The following is a 19,401-nucleotide window of genomic DNA, read 5'->3' on the forward strand; positions in this document are numbered from 1 at the left end:
CAACATTGATTTTCAGGCAGCAGTGCTCCACAGATTAAAGGGGGGTCGTAGCTGTACTTGTGAAATGTAAAATGTACAAAATGTATAAGTACCTCATCCAACCCCACATCAAAAACCCCCAACTATCACTTTAACTATCCATTCACACCTTGTTAAATCTCAAGAATGAAATCTATTTATCAAAGATTTTGAGACTTAAAAAAACTGTTTTAGTCTGTAGATTCCTGTCTTTAAGCACATGTGCATACAGGTTCAAAGGTTCAACACCTAAAACGTTTGGATTGAATGTGGCTTTTGGTAAACAAAGTTCTTGACCTCCATTTTGCAGCACAAATTCAGATAATTTGTCAACATAAATGACAGAGACACTCAGTGGATTCAAGCAGGCTTTATTACATCTCTATGTATTGCTTCAATGACAGGCTGCTGTACAGAGGGAGCCCAAAGAAATCCTGAACGTAATCAACTCCCACAGTATTTCACTTTCTCGACTTCAGTGAGTTCAACTCCAGCAAATCAACCACTTCAACCAACTCTGAAGAAATCGATCAGAGATCTTTAGAAGGGTCACCCAGGTCATCGAAGTCACTGAAAGAGCCTACGAACAGAGTTTTACAAATCTGTGTTATACTCAATCTTCCTGGAAGAAGTACCGGTTTAATCTTTGTGTGTTAAAAAAGCCTGAATGCAGAGAAAAAAACATTTTCAGAGTCGCATCAGTTAGGACTCAAGCATGAAAAGTGCAGCTCACATAATGTATAAGATGTTATGTTGGAGGTACTATAGACATGAGAAGGCCTGTTATCTACAGCTACTGAATATCTTCTCTTACAGCAGGACAAAGAGCTCTAGTGTAATGATATAAATCTCTGAGGTTAAACTGTGTCTTTTGCAAAAGCGGGACTCTTTTCAGATTTGCATCAGAATCAGTTGTTTGGTTTCAGGAGATTTTTCAGGTGAGTTTTGATGAATCCAGAACTTTCTCTGGTCAGCTGACAGTGCAGGGGGGGGGGGGGGAAGCCAACGGAGACTTTTATTTGACCATGCTGGAAAAACAAAGACAGGAAGAACAGAGAGTGTGAATTATTCTTCAGTATCATATTAATTTGTTAATTTTCATGTCATACACTTCATCTGGTGTTTCCTCGCATATTCAAAATCTGAGAGGACAGCAGGGACACTAGTCTTATTATTAACAGTAATCCAGGAGACAGATAATTAAACTGATACACATTTACAGGGAAAATAAAAATCTTAGTTTTAAAGCCGAGAATTTGGCATCTGAGCCAAAGTACCGCATTTTAAAATGTATTCATTTGATCAGCAATCACCAAAAACGGCGACAACAATAATCGGAGAAATGCTGGACCGATTATCGGCCTGGCTTTAATTTACACAACTGAATACATCTCTTTAGAACGCTCTCTCTCGATCTTTGTAACAATACAAGTCTGAAAAAAAACAACATTCCTCTCCTAACCCACTTACTAACTCTACCATATCAGAACTAACATATTTCTTCAAGGATTAGACACATGGTGGAAGCTTTTGATAAATCTAGTTTGTGGAGCTTGAATTAAAACATTTTTCCCGTCACTTTTCCTGATACTATTTCATGTTTTCACTGGAGGTCGAGGAAATTTTGACAACCGAGATTTCAAAACCAAATTCAAATTACACTTAAAGCAACTACTATTACATTTAGGTACAAAAACATTAGCAACTACTTTAATGACACAAATGTAGTTGAGTAAATTGGCATTTTCACGCGTGCAAGTGGTAAATATGAAGCTACAGCTAGCAGCTGGTTAGCTTAGCTTAGCATGCAGATCAGCAGTTCGGCCATTGATCAGCATTTGATCAGAAAAAAACAAGATAAAACATGTTGAGGACTGACTTTAGAATGCTAGAGGGCAGATTCTGTTAGCTTGCCCCCCATGTTTCCAGTCTCTATGCTAAGCTAAGCTAACCAGTTGCTGGCTGTAGCTTCGTATTAATCAATTTCACCCAACTCTCGGCAAGAAAGTGAATAAACATCTAATGCACCCCAAAACTATTTCTTTAACTGTCGGCCATTTTCCCTTCTGTCTGACACTCACACGCTGGTTTCCTTGTAGCGGTCCAGAGCCTTCTGAGCCACCACCTCGGAGAACTTGGGGTCGGTCCAGGGGATGTCGCCCGGCACGCTGACGTTCATCGGCGGAGAGTCAAAGACCTGCACAGACACGGCGGTTTCTTCGTGCTGCTTCTCCTCCCCAGCCGGCTTCTCCTCGGTGTCCTTGCAGAGCACCTGCACAGTTTTTCAGGGAAAAAGGTTAAACACATCTGCATGTAGTGGAAAGATACAACCTTTAACCTTAAAAGTAAGGCTGAAGGTCGCTTTAAAGGCGCAACATGTAAGAACTGATAACTGTGGCTAACTGTAGCCGCCGCTAGTTAGCTCAGGATAGGGCTGGGGCTAGTTGGTTAGCATGCTAACTTTGGTAAAAATCATGTGTAATCCTTATGCTAACTAAAAATACAAGAAAGCCTTGAATTTGAAATTCATCCTGAACGTTTACTCTCTACTTTTTATTGAAGATGCCCAAATTTGATGTCTTTTGGATTTCTTTTAATACAGACCCCCCCCCCCCCCCCCTAAAAGAAAGATGCAGCGCTACAGTGAATGAAATCTACGTACCGTCTGAACCTGGAAGATGTTGTCTTTGGTGTTATTGGCCAGAGACGACACCCAGCCGAACTGGCTGTTGAGCATGTCCAGGAGGGAGGAGGTGTTGACCATCTGCTCCTCGAACCTGGTCAGGAGGTTGTTGTACAGCTGTGTGAAGCGCTCGGCCATGGCCAAGGCCTCCTCCAGCTCCTCCTTCAGAGGGCCCTCCAGGGGTCTCTTCCCGGAGCAGTCTGAAAAGGACAACAGACAAACCACCTCTTCATGGAGCTCGGGTAAGGTTGGAATAATCCCTCGTGATATTGTCAGCTAGCTCCTGCTGTACTGTCAAATCAAACTTACTCTTAAAACTTGCTTTTGAACAGATTTTCCATCTTTCTATCTTTTTATTCCTTTTACTGCTCTTAAGTGTGTTTATCTTTTTAATTCCTCGCATGTGATGTCTTTTTTCTGACAGTCCTTTACTGCTTTGATGTATCTATACTTCCTGCTCTTATTCTGTCTTTTCTTAATTCCTCTCATGTGATGTCGTCTTATCGTCCTTCATTGATTTAAATATTTTATTCATCTCAATTTGTATACTTCTTTCTGGATACTTTTTACAGATACAGTTCTTTCTGGAGAACTGAGTGACCATAAGCCATTTTTAAGAAAGCATTTGAAAAACAACATGATTCAACGTTTTGGGGTCTCAATTTCAAACTTTTATTTGTGTGCAGGTGTTTTTTTTTTTAAATCTTCTTTTAATTTCATTTCATAGATTGCAACTGACATTATATACTTTTCCTCATTCTTTTTCTGTGATCTTGCCAGTTTTTTGGCTTTTATTCCTTTTACTTTTGCATTCCTACATTGTCTGTTTTGCCTTCTTGTTTTAACTCACCTTCGACTCGGCTTCCTCATGCTTGGCGCTTGTTGTTGAGTGTTTATTCTGTAATATTTTCTTCCCAAGTTTCCTGCTTTTGCTTGTTTTTCAAAGTCCTTCCTAAACTGGTTTTAAAAGTGCTATATATACCAAGTTTATTATTGTCATTATTATTATTATTATTGTTATTATAGGCTAATTCATTCTGGCTTCGTTCAGCCACAGCAGACACATGTTCTTAGACAAACAGCTTTACATCGAGCAAATTTGTGAAGCATAACACCTCCAGCTGACGTGGCAGGTGTCGTGTGAGTTTGTGTTGGTGTAGAACTGTATTAATGGGCCTACAAGTATAAAGACTTTCTGGCAGCATTTTGCAATTTCACGGAAAAAGACAACCTTCTCCGTTTTTAGAGGAGGACGCACGGAGAGGAGACACAAAGTGTTCCAGCTGCAGAATATTATCTGAAATCTAAAGATAGATTTCAGGCTGTGGTTGTTTATGGAAACAAGGCTGAGGCTGAAGTGATCCTCTGAACGTGAAATCAATGTGATACGTCTCCCGTTCATGCCAGAGGAACAAATAACATCAACACAAAGGGAGAGATAATTAAATGACACACTCTCTGCATCCGCTGGCCTTCATTTGAGCCTCTTCCTGTTTCCAGCGTTCACATGAATCATAATTGTGTCGCTCTAATTAAAACATTTCTGGATCGTCACCATCCAGCTCCTGCTGACAGGACACAGCCAGGACACAGCAGCTATTATCATTATTATTGTTTTATGACATCTTACATGACTTGTTTATTTATCAAGGTTGTTATTGATATTTTATTTTTTACAAAATATATTTTTTGCCTCAGTAAAGCTCATTTTGTCATGCCCCTCATCTCCATTATCATACACACATTTATGACTCATACTATTCGTCTCGATGCAAAATAAAAATTCAAACACTTCATCTCACCAATGTGCTGGATCTCTTTGCATTTCTGGCACTCTTCGCGGAACCTGAGGCAACCGGCTGAGTTGCGGCGGATCTCTCTGCAGGTCATCCTGCCGTTGCCAAAAGGTTTGGTGATGACCACGTCCTCATTCACGCTGCCGTCTGCGACCACACACAAACAGTCAGTCACACTTGGAAACTTTGACACTTTGGTGATTTTTAAAGAATGAAAATAATAGAATAAGTAAACTGTAAGTAACAAAAGTAACATTTTTATATCACACTTTGTTTCACTGTTAAAAATGAAGCATGTTAATGTTATTTTTTGCCCCCTGAAGAGTCTGTGCACACCACTGCTCCGTGGTCATCAGCCTCGCAATGACGATCAACAGGAAAATCGAAAAAAAAATTTGCATGCAAACTTTCCTTCAAACTTTCTGTAAGGAAGGGGAATTCTTCTATCCAGGAAGTCACTCACAAATCAACACAAAAATCAACTCAAATCTTGAATCCAGTTTCCAATTTGATTGCCCTTACATGACAACAAATGTGCAAAAGCATCTATAGTCATGGTTTAAGTAGAACATGTGATAAAACGTACCCTCATTCGGAGGTGTGTCTGAGTCCATGTCCATCATGGAGCCCATAGAGCTGAAGAAGTTCCTGCTCATGCCCGACATCGGGGAGAATAAGTTCTGGAAGCCGTGGAAAGGATCGCGGAACAGAGAGCGAATGCTTCGGGTCTGGCGAGCGTACGGTCCCAGGAAATTAGGAAGATAGAAGACTGGTGGGTTGTAGTGCACGTGATCCGCCACCTGAGGAACGCCAGAAGCACAGAGACAGAGCTGAGGATGCTGTGTTGTACTGACAGAGGGAAGTGAGTGTGCTGTCGTCGTTATTGTCAGGCATCTTTTGTAACTTATTGTAAAAGCAAGTGTCATCATCAAGAGAACGCAGTCATCACTTTACATCTGCGGCCTACAGTACCTTCATGCTGTCTGTGAATATGCTGTCCACACCGTCGGCCATCTCGGTGTATTTTTCCTCCAGGTTCCTGAACTCTTTGCTCTGTCGCTGTCCCTCCTGCTCCAGGACGTCGATCTTCTCCCCGTTGATCCAGATGGAGAACGGAGACGTTCTGTTCAGCACGTCCTCCAGCTGCGGGTGACAAAGGAGAACTTTTGACTTCGGATCAAACATTAAACATCTATACAAAGTGAGAGGGGAGGAAAGCAGAGAAAGTGAAGGGCTGAAGAGTAGCTGTCGTGAAATATTCGTGTTTCTGACTGTCATCGAGGGCTGATATTGATCCTGTCTGGAACAGCATTGCCAGAATATTGGTGACTTCATGTATCATTCAGTTTGACATTTTACATGCAACTGAATTTATTGTAAATGAGGTATTCTGCATAATACTCATAATCAGTGGTGGAGGAAGTACTCACATCATTGACTTAAGTAGAAGCACTAATACCACACCAAAAATACTGTTTTACAAGTAAAGATCCTGCATTGGAAGTGTTGAGTAAAAGTATGTGAGTATAGGACGATAGCAGGATTGTACTGTAGGCTGTTGAGGTGCGGCCCATTTTGAACTGCTTGGTTTGATACTGTAACTCGTGATAATTTGTAAAAAATCAGAAGATAGTGGCAGACAGTCCAAACCACCAAGTCAATTAAATAATTAAAAATCATTAGAATAGAAACAGCAGATACACACATTTGAGAATTTAATGTTTTTCATGAAAATATCTGTAAATCGATGACTCAACTATTGTTTTTTTACGCATCCGACTTGTACATTTTTATATGATTTGTGTGCAAAAACGTGTGCAAAAATCTTATGCTGTAAAGTCACTAGTGACTAAGAATGTTACATGGACATACATTTAGATATAACAATAATTCCCTTTAAAGTGTGTTGAAGTATAAGTAGAAGGAGAAGAAAATTGTGCCCAAAAATACCTAAATTACCATTAAAGAAACCCACAGTACTAAGTACAGTAGTTACATTCCAACACGGATAATAATTAACATTTTTTAGATACTTGTGTTAAAGAAAAGTTGCACTGCAGTCACTTTAGCTGAAGCAGCACTTCATTTGATTCTCAGAGCAGCATTTAATCAATAAAACTGCATTAAATCCTTCATAAAGCAGAACATTCACCAGTTAATATCTGGATTACAATCAGCCCCATATATATATAATTCAGTATGAAGTATAGGTGTGTGTGCACATGATGGTCTGACCTGACGTCCCACCAGTCCAGATCCGCTGCTGCAGGTTCGAGAGTAGTATTTAACGCAGGTGTTCTTCAGACAGGGCTTACACTCCTCCCATAGAGTCTTCATCGTCTCATTACAGACCTCCTCCTCCTGCTCCAGCTTGGTCTCCATCTCCTGAGCTGCACGCATCGCCTCCTGCAGCGAGACAAAGAGGTGAGCTTTTATTTTGGTAGGATCCTTAGAACTGAGGCATGGTTAGTAATGTTTACCTTTTTTTTAATAAATGTTTTTATTCATTCATTTGACAGACAAAAGTGCATACAATGAACAATAGGTACTTTTCTTTTTCAAGAACAATAACAATCTCTTATCCCCTCCTCCCTTCTCCCCCCTCCCAGTCCTACATAATCTTGTTACAGATCAGTCCAGATGAAAAATAAATAAATACATAATTTACACATCCTTCCTTTTAAGTAGATAAACAAAATAAATGAATATACAGAAAATAACTACATACAGAGGGGTTGCATTGTCAGTGGGTTAGAATAGAGGGAGATGGGATATGGTGAAAGGTTAATTGTCAGAGGTGAGCATTTCATTTGTCAGTAATGTTTACCTCAAGGACCAAATGTTGGTTATTAATCATTTTGAGATCATTAAATACACTGTTTTTATTAATTTATTCAGTTTTTGTTTTTGTTGTTGTCGTATGTATGTCACAGAGAAAGTGAATAATGTTGTTAGAGCTGATTCGACACCAGTAAACTTTTTAAAAGAAAAAGGCCGTATTAATCCATTTATCATCAAGAAGTTATAGAAACACAGCCTCATTGTGGCATCAGTGCTGATATCTGACACAAACAGTGCAGTCAGGCACCTCTTTTTGCTCCTTGGTCTTCTCCAGGGCATCCAGAAGCTTCTGGTGGTCCTCTGAAGATTTCTGCATCACAGTCTTCATCTCCTTCACTCCGTTAACGGCGTTTTCAATCTGTCGATCCAGATATTTCTCTCCCTGCAGGGAGATCTCTGTACAAACAGACACAGCACATATTCACTGCAAGTGTGGACGCCTGTATTTCTGACCAATATGAAATAATATTTCATTTTTTTATATCATGGTTGTTGTCTGGATAATCCACAGACTTCACTTTATACAGTTTCTTACTGGAAAACAAAATAAAATAGAGCTGCAACAATTAATTGATTTACCTATTAGTCGATTGAAAGAAAGTTAATTGCCAACAGGATAATCGATTAAAAGTTTCAGTTACAAGTTTAAAACATTTGCTGGTTCCAGGTCGCTCAATGTAACATTAAAGAATGTAAAAAAAGAGTTCTGGGGTTACTGACTGCTGGCCGGACAAAAGCAGCAACTTATAGACGTCTCTTTGGGCATTCTTCACATTTTATTTTAATTTCGTAGACTAAATGATGAATCAACTGATCATAAATATAATCAGTTGATTTATCAATAGAAAAAATACGGGCAGTCTTCAAATAAAATACCGACAAAAAATTAAAAACATGAAACAGTTTTTTGACCCTTTGAAATTCTGATGTGGGTGAAGTGAAACTCACGGTACAGGTCTTCTTTTGTTGGAAGCAGGACACCGTTGACCGTGGCCACCAGAAGGGCGACGACCGCCAGGATCTTGGACGCCTTCTTCTTCTTCATCATCATCATCATCATCAACATCCTCTCTGACTCTCACGGGGCCAGCAGGCAATGATGAGACAAAAAACCTGGGGGGGGGGGGGGGGGGGGGCAGAAAACATCAGATGTGAGAAGCCCTCCTGACTGTGTTGTAATGTTGTTGTACCGTCTTGTTGCGTCCACTAGAGGGCGACATGCGCTGCAAAGAAACCAGAGACCTACGCAGTGAAGAAATCATCATGCTTGCTCAGCAGTTTTATACCCCTAAAAATAACCGCACGGATCAATACTGATACATAATGCACACCGTCGCCTGCTGATGGATCGCTTTCCTCGTCTCCCCTTCATTGTCAGTCAGCAAGGTCGCAGAACTGACCTCAGATCAGTGTCTCAGAAGTGTTGCATAAAGAGAACAGCGAGCCCTTTCTCTGTTAACACATTTTTTTCTGCGCCATGTGCTCGCTCAATGACAGCTTCAACAGAGCGTGACTGTAGCCCCTGATGCTTTTTCTTCACGCTGTGATAAAGACAGAGGGAGAGTGTCATCACACACACGGACCACGCAGCCTCTTCTCTCTGCTGATCATTTCTGCAAGCCAGACATAACTCTCCCCCTTTCCTCCCAAACTATCTGTCGCTGAAAAGCAAAGTATAAACATTATTTCGATGTGCAAAACAGAGCCTCTATTCTTCTGGTTTTTATGCTCCCACCACATTTTGGTACCTGGCTGCAGGGATTTGTTCCCATTTGGCCTCAAAAGCATAAGTGAGGTCAGCTGATGTTGTTGGTTTATGAGGCCTGACTTGCAGAGTGTGTTCCAATTCTCGCCCAAAGTCATCAGATGGGGTTAAAGTCAGCGCGCTGTGCAGGACTGTGAAGGTCTTTCAGAAACTAAAGGCGACAGAGCCTTTGTCGTCATTGATCTGATCGTACCTGAGCTGCTGTTGATGATGTCTTTTAGTTGCCTTTTTTTATTTTAATGTTTTTTTAATCTATAATTGAGGAATTCTACTCATTGCTCTGTGAATAAAGTTTCTCCTTTTTTTTTTGTTCTTCGTCCTCTATTTTTTGAAAGTGAGCATAAAGTACAATCCCTTGGTCACTTGGGAGCAGCGGAAACTAGCTTCAAACACAACGCTGACACTGCAAGATTAAACTGATATGGGCGACTTGTTAGTTATCTTTGATTTACAGTCGTGTTTTTTGCCACCTGCCGCGATAATTACTCTCTTTTGGCTCTGTTTTTGGTCTCCACCGACTCCAAAACAGGATGTACCTGGCTCTTTAGCTGATGAATGCACCACTTCACTAGCTAATGTTTAATGTTGTCTGTCGTTTGATGCTAGGCAGTCAGCGTACGCTGGCGGCTCTCCTCTTTTCTTTGTATTAATTATTTAAGTTGCTCAAATGCACAGCGGGACTTCCTGCGCTTCACTGTTCGTTCTGACTTCGTTCCTTAATAAAATAAAATGAAACCAGACCGTAGGCTATAACAAAGCAGTGGACATATGATGCAGCTGGCCAAACAGACGTCATATTTGGCTTAGTATCTGTCACCTCGACTCCTCTCTCCTCGTGTCTTACTAGTGAACTTTAGTCGTATAGTTGAAGTTCAGTTAAAGCTAAATGGTCAGCAAAGAGCAAAGCTGACCCACGTTCCATAAAAAAAGTTTTGAGCTGTGTCTGCTGTCGGACCTGTACGTCTCTATCACGTTGTGAAAAACAGAATAAATCTTATGTAACTTGTTTTTTCAGACTTAAGAAGCACTTGTTCATCCTCTGCTCGCCCACCATCTCCTGTTCCTATGGTAACAAGCAGAGTACGCACGGCAGGTTGGTTTTGCATCATATTAGGTATAAAACTGTCCAGTCAACATGAATAACTCACAACTTTAGGATTCATTTCTTATTACAACAATGTTTCCACTTTTTTCCTAATGTTTCAGACACATAAAAAAAAAAGAAGACAAAAAAAAGAATCCAGACATTGTTCGTATCTTTGGAAACTTTTCTCACCTTTGAGGTAAAGCAACTTTTACTCAGCACAGTGCATTCTACAGAGGTTCTGGTGTCCGTTTTCATCGCGTTAAACTGAATGTACTGGTGGTTTGACCTCTCTAAATCTGTCTGCTTCAGTGAAAAACTGAACAAAATGTCCCCAACTGTTCCAAAGCCCAGCAGGCCTTGTAACGCACCTGGGAGCAAAACAAAAAAAAAAAAAAGAGAGAAAGAAAATGTCCCACTTTTCCGTCTCTCCATACGAGCTCACGTGTTTATGAGTTTAACATGAACAGAGCAGCGAACTGCGGACGCCTACGCAATGAGGTCACTGTTCATCTGACAATAAAGCCCCTCGCTCGCTTAATTACAGCATGCCAGTTACTGTGAGGTTTGTAAACAGGGACTGGCCGCATCCATTTTTTTTATTATTTTTTTTTCACGAGAACAAAACAGAATGAGTAAGTCTTGACGTGCAGAGGGGGGAAAGAATGAGCAACACATAAAGCCAGAGAGAGTTAAACAGGGAGAGAGAAAGAGAGAGTAAAACAAATAAAAAAAGGAAAAAGAGAGAAACGGGAAATCATTTTGTGAGGCTATTTGCCGAACAGCAGCTGCGGGGATCCTGGTTGCACAACTGAAAGAATGCAAGCTGACCAGTTGTCCACCGGTCCAGATGTTGCCTGCGAAGCCTTCCAGAAAGTTCAGTTTCAGTCTGACGGAGGGGAAATACGACATGTTTCACCGGCGATCATATCTGCATCAGATGCTGCGTATAAGTGTATCATTGCGTTATCGTTATGTTTTATGCCACGTCATCATCTTTTTCGTACATTTTCTTCTCAACTCACCGTTTTGATCACTTCCGACTCGACTTGACAGAAAATAAATGACTTGAGACTCGACTGAGACTTCAAAGTTGAAGACTCTTTTATTTTGATCTAAAAATAACAGCTTACAAATAATTGTAATGTCACAGCGACCGGTAATAAGTCGAATGGTGTCTCTGTCTCAGCCACTCGGGACACTACGTCACACACGGCTCCAACTATTAGTGATTTTGGTGACACTGGATCACATTTTTATGGCGGAAATGTTTTCTGGTTTTCTCTCTGATTGTCCTTCAGCTGCTCTGCCTCAACTTTTTTCCTGTGATTTACAGAGTTTCCTGAAAGCATCCTGTAACTGCTGCGTAGCGTAGCTGTAAGCTAGCTCTGCCCGCGGGGTTGACTCTGCTTGGAACTGGGCTTAACGGCTTCTTTGTACATTAGGACGGAGGTGAAGAGACCGGAGAGAACTTTGATGGGAATACAGAGAGAGAAAGAGAGAGAGTGACTGAAGAAGAGGGAAGAAACAAGAGACTCAGACCGGCTTTTAGTCGTTGGAGGCGGCTTTGCTAAATAAAAGACTGCATGATGCAAAGCTGGACTTGTTCGCCGCTCGATTGTGAGTATTATTAGCGGGCTTGCTAAGTTATGTGTTTTGTGTCATCGGACTTCATATTTGGCTGTGTTGGCAGAGTAGTCAACTTGCTAGTTTTTAAAGTGAGGGTGAGTCGGTCCAGTTTGAGAATGTTAGCTGGCGGCATGTTCCAGCCCGGTGTTATTGTCTTTGGTTCAGGTAATGTTAGCTTGGCGCGACGTCACTCTTCTGGGTAGACACTAGACACAAGTTTTTAAAACATACTCGGAAATGGTAAGGGGGCGCCAAATCACAAACACAAACTACTACGTACTGTTGCTTTAAAGACTCGTGAACTTGACTTCACTTGACACACGATGACTCAAATGACTTGTTTTTTGTATTTCTTATATTTTCACATTTGTAACAAGACACGTACTCAAACTTTCCCCTTTACAAAGACCTGATACTGTTTAACATGAGGCTGAAACAATTTGTCAGTTAATTGCTGAATTAATCAGGAGAAAATGAAGTGGGTTAGGGGTTAGGGTTAGGGTTAGGGGTTAGGGGGTTACCGGTTCCAGACTCCATTCTGTTTGTAATTTATTGTTTTGATAATATAATAAATTGAACATCTTTGGGTTTGGGAGGGTTTGTTGAAAAAAAAAAGAAGCAATAAGAAGACGTCTCCTTGGCATCAGGGTGACCGTGACTGTGCATCATTACTGCTGGGGCAGTACTACTGTTTGTTTTTTTTTAAAATAAATTCTTTGGACAAGTATTTGCACAATTTAATGATATTGTCTGATCCACTGTGATATCTGCCTGTATATGACTTTAGAACTAAAATGTATCTGTTTGTATCTGTATCGGAGCTGCTGTAACATATGAATATCCCTCCTGGGATCAGTAAAGTCTTATCCTGTCATATGTTTATGATCTGCCATGTCTAAACTATCAGCTGATAAGTGCACGTTGATCAATTCCCCATCTGTTAGGAGCTCAGGACTGCACAAACGACTTCCCCAGTGCCAGAATAAGAACAATGAACTAATCTGGATCATCTGGGCTACAACAAATGGGACACTGGCGCATGTGGCCTCATTTCAGCCTCATTTTAAGTGTTTGGGGATGTCTGCACCCAAAGGATTCACTTGTCATATGGTTATGTAGAAATCAGGGTCAGTCATTTGCATACATGTACTTCACTTGTATCACCAAATTGCATGTTTCTAACTCTATTTCGCAGTTACCGTTGCTTGAGTTTACAGCCTGAGGTGTATAAAAGTGAACCAAGCACAGGGTGACATCATCTACCCTTAATCCAGTTGTTTTGATCCAAAGATGGAGGTCACACCCATGAGTAAGCAATACAAACAGCAGTCACCTACTCAGTCTGCATGTAGAAAAACATCTGAAAGGACCAAAAATAAAATATAAACAGTAAAATCAAGACATATTTTGCAGCCGAATTTAAGTTAGAAAGGTTTATATGACATTTCATTAGCTAAACCTGGAAAACACACCCAATGTGTTGCACTTTTTTAAAAAGGTGTCATAATAACACTGTTTTTCCCGATGGACCATTGTCCTCTGAGCATCTCCGAGCTGCAGACTCTCAGATTGAAAAATAAATAAAAGCCCTCTGACTCACCTGTGTTTGTTTCCTGAGACTCCAGACCGTCTGAAGCTGCTCCAGTCTCTCTGCTGCTCGTATTTATAGCGGAGGATAACGGGGACGCTGCAGGCATGTGATTCACTGAGCAAGCACGCCGCCCGCCGCTGCTACCGTCGAGCTGCAGCCGAACAAGGAACAACTTCCTGTAGCGCCCTTCAAAATAAATCCTTAACGTTTCTTCAAGGGAAACATGACATCAGTAGGGGAAAACATCACCGTGTTCTCTCATGTGCAGTGTATACAATCTTTAAATGTCATTAAAAGCTCGTAAAGTTATCAAACAGTTGCACATTTTGGACAGTAGCTTCTATGCTAATCTGTAGGCTGTGGTGCTAAACTATTTTTGCGAGGGGCAGGTTAGCCTAAAGTTAGCTTTACTTTGAGAGAATAGAGGGGAACAGCTGTCTAGTGTCTAGTGTATTAATCGATACACATATTTTACCTTGTTTGATCAATGTGTTCAAATACCAAAGTGTAAAATTAGCTGGTTTTTGTGCCACACTAGCTAGCTAACCTTTAAAAACTAACAAACAAAAAAAAACTTTACCAAACATCAAATGAGAAAACAGGTGCTACAGGCGTCACACTCCAATATGATTCAAGTATAGGTTACCTTAACGACAAGAAAATAAACAAAACAAACAATGCAAACTATACACCAATAAATAGGCTAGCAACAGTAGCCCAACTGACATCGGTTGATATTATAGTTTATCACGGATACATTGGCATCAACAGAGCTGGGATAATTTATAATGATCAAATTCCCACTGAAGCTTAATATTTCCATGCACCAGTGTGCACCAATAAAGTTTATTGTTAAACTGTCAAATATTCTGCCTCTGTTACATATCTTCACTACAAGTGTTTAACATTTGAGGGATCAGTTAAAAAAATGTGTGTATCAGCTGATATAGAACTTTGTACTCCTTACTGTAGTATTGGCATGGGGCTCTATATGAACTTAACAATTAACTTTAAAGTCGAGTTTAATCAATACACAATACATAAACTTTGCTTGGCTTTGAGCCGTTGTTTCTCTTGTGACCTGATATAGCAGAGGTCCAGCAGGAGGTCTGTGACGTCCTACAGGTCAATCAACATCAGTCTCTAGAAGGATTTCATGACCACAGATGTCAGGGTGACGTCTGTAGTACCAGAATGTATCATTATCTTTCACCTCACATATGATCGTTACCTTTCCTTCTTGCATATTGTTACTACCCATCATTCACCTTACACATTGACACTATATTTTGACCATACTCCTTTGAATATGTGGAGTTTTGATCTGATCTGAACATGAACATGAGTAAGTGACAGTCTGACATGGGGTTAGCAGTGACCTCAGCTTTATGAGCACAGAATAGACATTGAGTTCTCAGGACACTTATCAGTTCAGTGTAGGCACCGAGATACTTTCAAGGCCATCTGATTTTTCACTCTGAGCCTCCATTTTTGCGTAATTATCATAGTATTCTATAAACTGTGACTGTCTCTGTAGCTCTGCGTCAGACTGAACGCCCTGGTGTGCAGAGTGCTTACCTTTCAGCTGAAATAGATTGACTCTGTTATTCTGTATTTTTCTATTTTACCATTTGTTAAGTAATACGAGACAATCATTCGCTGATTCATCGTTTATTTGTTCACTTCTCTACAAGGACAAGAGTCCTGTGACAGAAGATTTCTTGGATATAACGGTTACTTAATCTATTTGTCTCTTGTTATATATCACAGAGCATTGTGCAAGTGTGAAGGCCTCAAAAGCAGTGCCAGCGTGTCATTGAATTCTTTATAAAATGCATGACTTGCCCTGATGACACATTTTTGCAAAAACATCACAAAAAAATAAATACATTTTTGCTCTTGTTAGATATTTTATCTTATTCTGCTATCATAGGTTCTATGAAATATAGAAATAATACTGTCTTGGCCTTAGGTTTGTTCTCTGTCATTAGGAAACATATCATATTCATTCTCCTAATTCTATTACATTATTTATTTTGAATTTTTTAAAAGTTTCGCTTTTATTTTGAAATCCGACTGCCTCTTCCTGTCCTCCAGTCTTCCTCACTTGACGCTTGTTTGAGGACTTTTCCAGAAGTTCAGTAATTTATTGGCAGCAGCTTTCAGAGCTGCTGAGCGGAAAGACAAACATCTGATTCATCCCGAGCGTGACTCAACACTCGCGACTTCACCAACAAACATTATTCACAAAACGCGTTTATAGTAAAGGCCTCTGCAATAAATCTAAAATATGAGCAGCATCCAGAGAACAGGTAATAACACATGTCCTGCACTGATGGTATGTTATAAGAAATAGTAATAATAGCTCAGTTTACCTTTTCGATGCCACAGTCTGCATTTGTTTGTGGGTGTGTGTCCTGAAATATATGATGCCTTTTAAAGTCCAGTTGCAGCTGCAGCCAACTTTGAATTCATTTCAGCTTGATACACCTGTTCCTTCATCATTTTTATATACACTTCTCTTTAATTAACTGTTTTTAATCTAATTTTATTATTTTATATGTGGCGGACCCTGCCACCTTTCTAGCTTCAAACAGTGTACTGGGGACCTTATATTCCTCTGAGAACAACTTGTTGATTCAGTTATGGAAAAAAAACCATATCTGAGTTTGTATTACCTCATTAATATCGTAAATATTACAAGTCTGACTTTTAACTTATTCTCAAAAAACCTAAATTGTTTCCCTTTAGTCCCCTGTGTAGTCATACCTGTACTATATATGTCAGTAAAAGTCCCTCTCAAGTTTTTAAGGGATAATATGATACGTTTGTGAGACAACTAGTCAGGCATTAAACCACTACCCTGTAACTGGGGCCCCTGAATACAGTGCAAACATCTTTAATGCTATTGACTACATGTGCTTTTCCTGCTTCTACAGGCCAGATTGTTTGGTGAGAAAGTCGAAGGAGTCATTTTGTAATTAATAACTTTATTATTTTTTAAGAAAAGGAGAAACAAGAGTCTGTTTTTCTTCTTCTTAATTCTAGAGATAGATGTTTTTCACAGATCGGTGATGTGACGCAGAGTTGTGTCCAAACACCCGAGAAGTCCCTGAGGTCAGACCTGAGGTCAGACCTTTTGGATTGTTTTGATTGAAATCCAACCTGTGTTAACATTTACTGTAACTTTCTGTTAGGTTGAGGAGGCTTCTGGGAATTTAAAACAGCAAAAGGAGGAGGAGCACAACACCGAAAACTGACCGATTTTTTTATGCCTAAACAAACTAGATAAATAAACTCTCTTTGTTTTCATGAATGAATAAACCGAATAAACAAACTGACCTTAAAGGACAACACAGTTTCATACTGTTTTACTTTGGTTATATGTGGCGGATCATGCCACCTTTCATGTTCTGGGGACCTTATCGGTTATGGAAAAAAAAGACATTTCTGAGTTTGTGTTTGTACCTCATTGTTATTTAATAGTATAGTAGTAAATATAGTAAATATTAAGAAGTTTGATTTTCTTCTCCATAGCTACATTTTGCCCCTTAAAGCATCTTTAAACAAAACTGTGATCATTTAATGCAAAAAAAAAAAGAAAGAAAGAAAGAAATATGTCATCTCAGGGGATGGGTGTTCCAGTAAATCACACACACACACGCACACACACACACACACACACAGATTCCTGAGTTCTGTGTCAGCATCACTCTTCTCTCTGCAGAGTTGTTATTTGCTATTTTGCAGTTCACCGGCAGATGTTTTCACTGTAAACCTGTGGTTGTTAGATCGCAGGTTCTCTCGTTTGCTCAGCTGCATTCCTTCAGACTCTAACTTAGATCTCAGAATAATTGCTGTCTCATAGCACTAAGCCGCCTGTGCAAAAGAGTCAATAACACCCAAAATGTTAACCGCATGCAAGAAAACACATCAAGTCAGTCATTGTTTCCAACGACCTCAACATGGTTTTGCCGTCAGTACAAAAGATTTACTGGACGCACAAATAAGAAGAACACAGAGTCATAAAACTCTTCGGTGTGTCACAGGTTTTAGCTGAAGTGCCCTTACAGCCAACATTCATGATCTCCAACACAGACAACAGGTTGTGTGGCTGGTGATGATAGATGATAGAATGTTCGTTGGTTCAGATTTAGGGCAGAAAGGAGGAACTCAATCAGCATCCGATGACATCATCCCAAATTATCATGAATTTTTGCAAGTCAGGCCTCAGCACTACCCTCAGAAAGCTTACGGGAAGAGCTTCTCTCAGTGCAAGCCCCCAAATGCGACACTAGGTGGCAGTAAACCCTTTGTTGTACAGTACATTCTCCTCATCACGTCACTGGATGAACTCACCGGACCTGCCTCTTCTGACCCAGAACTTCTAAAAATATGATTTTCAGTGTTCAATTTTGTCTGATACCAGATGCGTGGACATCTAATCATATCTAAAAGTATTTCACAAACACATCGAGACGTAAATTAAGATTACAAAAACATAATTAATTAATAATTAATTGGATTTATCAGTATTCAATAAATTACATCGATTTGGAGATCAGATTCACCAAAGTCACACTGTGACACGAACAAACGAACAGATCAAGGCAGATCAGTAGACCGGCAACTCCTGTGTTCTGCGTGGTAAAAATGATGATGGAATCTGTTGGCTTTGGAGACAGCGATGTTGTGAAAAGTTTTGTCCGACAGCAAGGTGGTAAAGCGGGGAAAATAATAATAAATAATAATCTAAATATAGCGTGAACTGACATTGAGTTTTTAGATGGTTCAGATATGCCCCTGTCCACAGCAGGACGTGTCTCAGCTTCCTTCACAGGTTCGACACACTGGTCTATCCACAGTCCTGTGTCTGCTGTTGAAATCTGCAGGTTTTTTTGTGATCCACAGTGATCCAGGTGCCAGCTCAGGAAGTTCAACCCTGCCTCCGGAGCGCCTGATCCGCATCTATCTTCCTGAAACATCGACAGCCACGAATAAACAGAGTAAATTCCTTACATCAGTGCACATACTTGGCCAGTGAAGCTGGTTCTGTAAAAAAATAAAATAAAATAAAAGTCTTGTGAAATTCCAGCCGGTCGTGTCACGGCGTCTCTTATTTAACGACAGCTGCTGGCTTCAGTTGTTTTATTCTGCTAAACAAACTCTCTGTCCATCCAAAACTCAGCATGGAAATGTGACGGCATCTAAATCACACGGATCGTGTGGAGACGAGTGACACCGGGCAGATATCCTCCTGCCTCCTCTCTGGGCCAGATGTTCATTTTCATAGTGTTCCTGTCATTTGCTCCTCTCTATCCTTCCTTTTAAATTTATAGAGACGTATTTATTTCCTAAGTACTCCGGATGGAGCTTCATCAAACCAAGATGTTGTTGCAAAAGAACACATTGCTGTGAGATGACCGTGCTGAATATCGGAGTCTTAGAGCATCTTGCAGTGTTGATCCTTTATTTTAATTTACAGCCTCACTAAGCCACACACTCACAGCATTAAACATACTGAGAGATGCTTTTTATCATGTAAATGCAACACAAGAAGAACTTTAATGTGATTATTGTTACGTTATAGCTACTGTTATCCAATGGGACTACCGATATCTTTCTAAAAGATAGTTCTGGACAACACACCGACATTTGTTTTTAACACAAATATGGAAAAGAGTCCTCTGTGTCTTAAGCATAATGTATAATTAAAGGGGGATTCCAGTATTTTAAAACTTTGCCATGTAAATGATTCATACTTACCAAAAGTTTTGGAATCAGTCCAGTGGATCACCTCAGCTGGCACAGAGACAATGTGATCCTTTGGGGCAACTGCGACCATCAAAGTTGCGTCCACTAAAAGGGTTTATTCAAGCCCCTGACACACCGAGGTTGTTATTCTACATGTCGGCTAAAGTTGCGGAAGTGATTCCTACAGATTTTAGGCTGTTTATAACAGTCTTGTTCATACAGTTTTGCTCTGAAATCTCA

At 40.2% G+C, this 19,401-nt stretch overlaps 1 protein-coding gene across 2 annotated transcripts; it reads right to left on the reverse strand.

Annotated features, from left to right (window-relative positions):
* Positions 1-372: 372 nt before the first annotated feature.
* On the reverse strand, positions 373-13,560 carry clu (clusterin). 2 transcript variants are annotated; one of them, XM_030406035.1, is made up of 10 exons: positions 13,415-13,537; positions 8,287-8,450; positions 7,586-7,734; positions 6,733-6,903; positions 5,470-5,640; positions 5,084-5,297; positions 4,504-4,644; positions 2,681-2,901; positions 2,100-2,290; positions 373-1,046 (listed from the first exon to the last, which is right to left on the reverse strand). In XM_030406035.1, exons 2-10 carry the CDS (start codon positions 8,402-8,404, stop codon positions 1,034-1,036), a joined length of 1,389 nt encoding a protein of 462 aa, XP_030261895.1. In that variant the 5' UTR covers positions 8,405-8,450; positions 13,415-13,537; the 3' UTR covers positions 373-1,033. The 2 variants fall into 2 exon arrangements, with proteins under 2 accessions (XP_030261895.1, XP_030261896.1); XM_030406036.1 differs by lacking the exon at positions 373-1,046 and having other exon boundaries at positions 2,096-2,290; positions 8,287-8,451; positions 13,417-13,560.
* Between the last annotated feature and the right edge of the window lie 5,841 nt (positions 13,561-19,401).

The sequence above is a fragment of the Sparus aurata genome, chromosome 22 (genome assembly GCF_900880675.1).
Source record: "Sparus aurata chromosome 22, fSpaAur1.1, whole genome shotgun sequence".
Lineage (NCBI taxonomy): Eukaryota > Metazoa > Chordata > Actinopteri > Spariformes > Sparidae > Sparus > Sparus aurata.

Bases quoted from the DNA above. Each gene is read 5' to 3' on its own strand.
- clu (XM_030406035.1), bottom strand. From the start codon at position 8,404: ATGTTGATGATGATGATGATGATGAAGAAGAAGAAGGCGTCCAAGATC. The intron at 5,641-6,732 runs GTCAGACCATCA...TGTCACCCGCAG, and splicing joins CTGGACTGGTGGGACGTCAG to CTGGAGGACGTGCTGAACAG. The intron at 2,291-2,680 runs GTACGTAGATTT...AAAACTGTGCAG, and splicing joins ACATCTTCCAGGTTCAGACG to GTGCTCTGCAAGGACACCGA.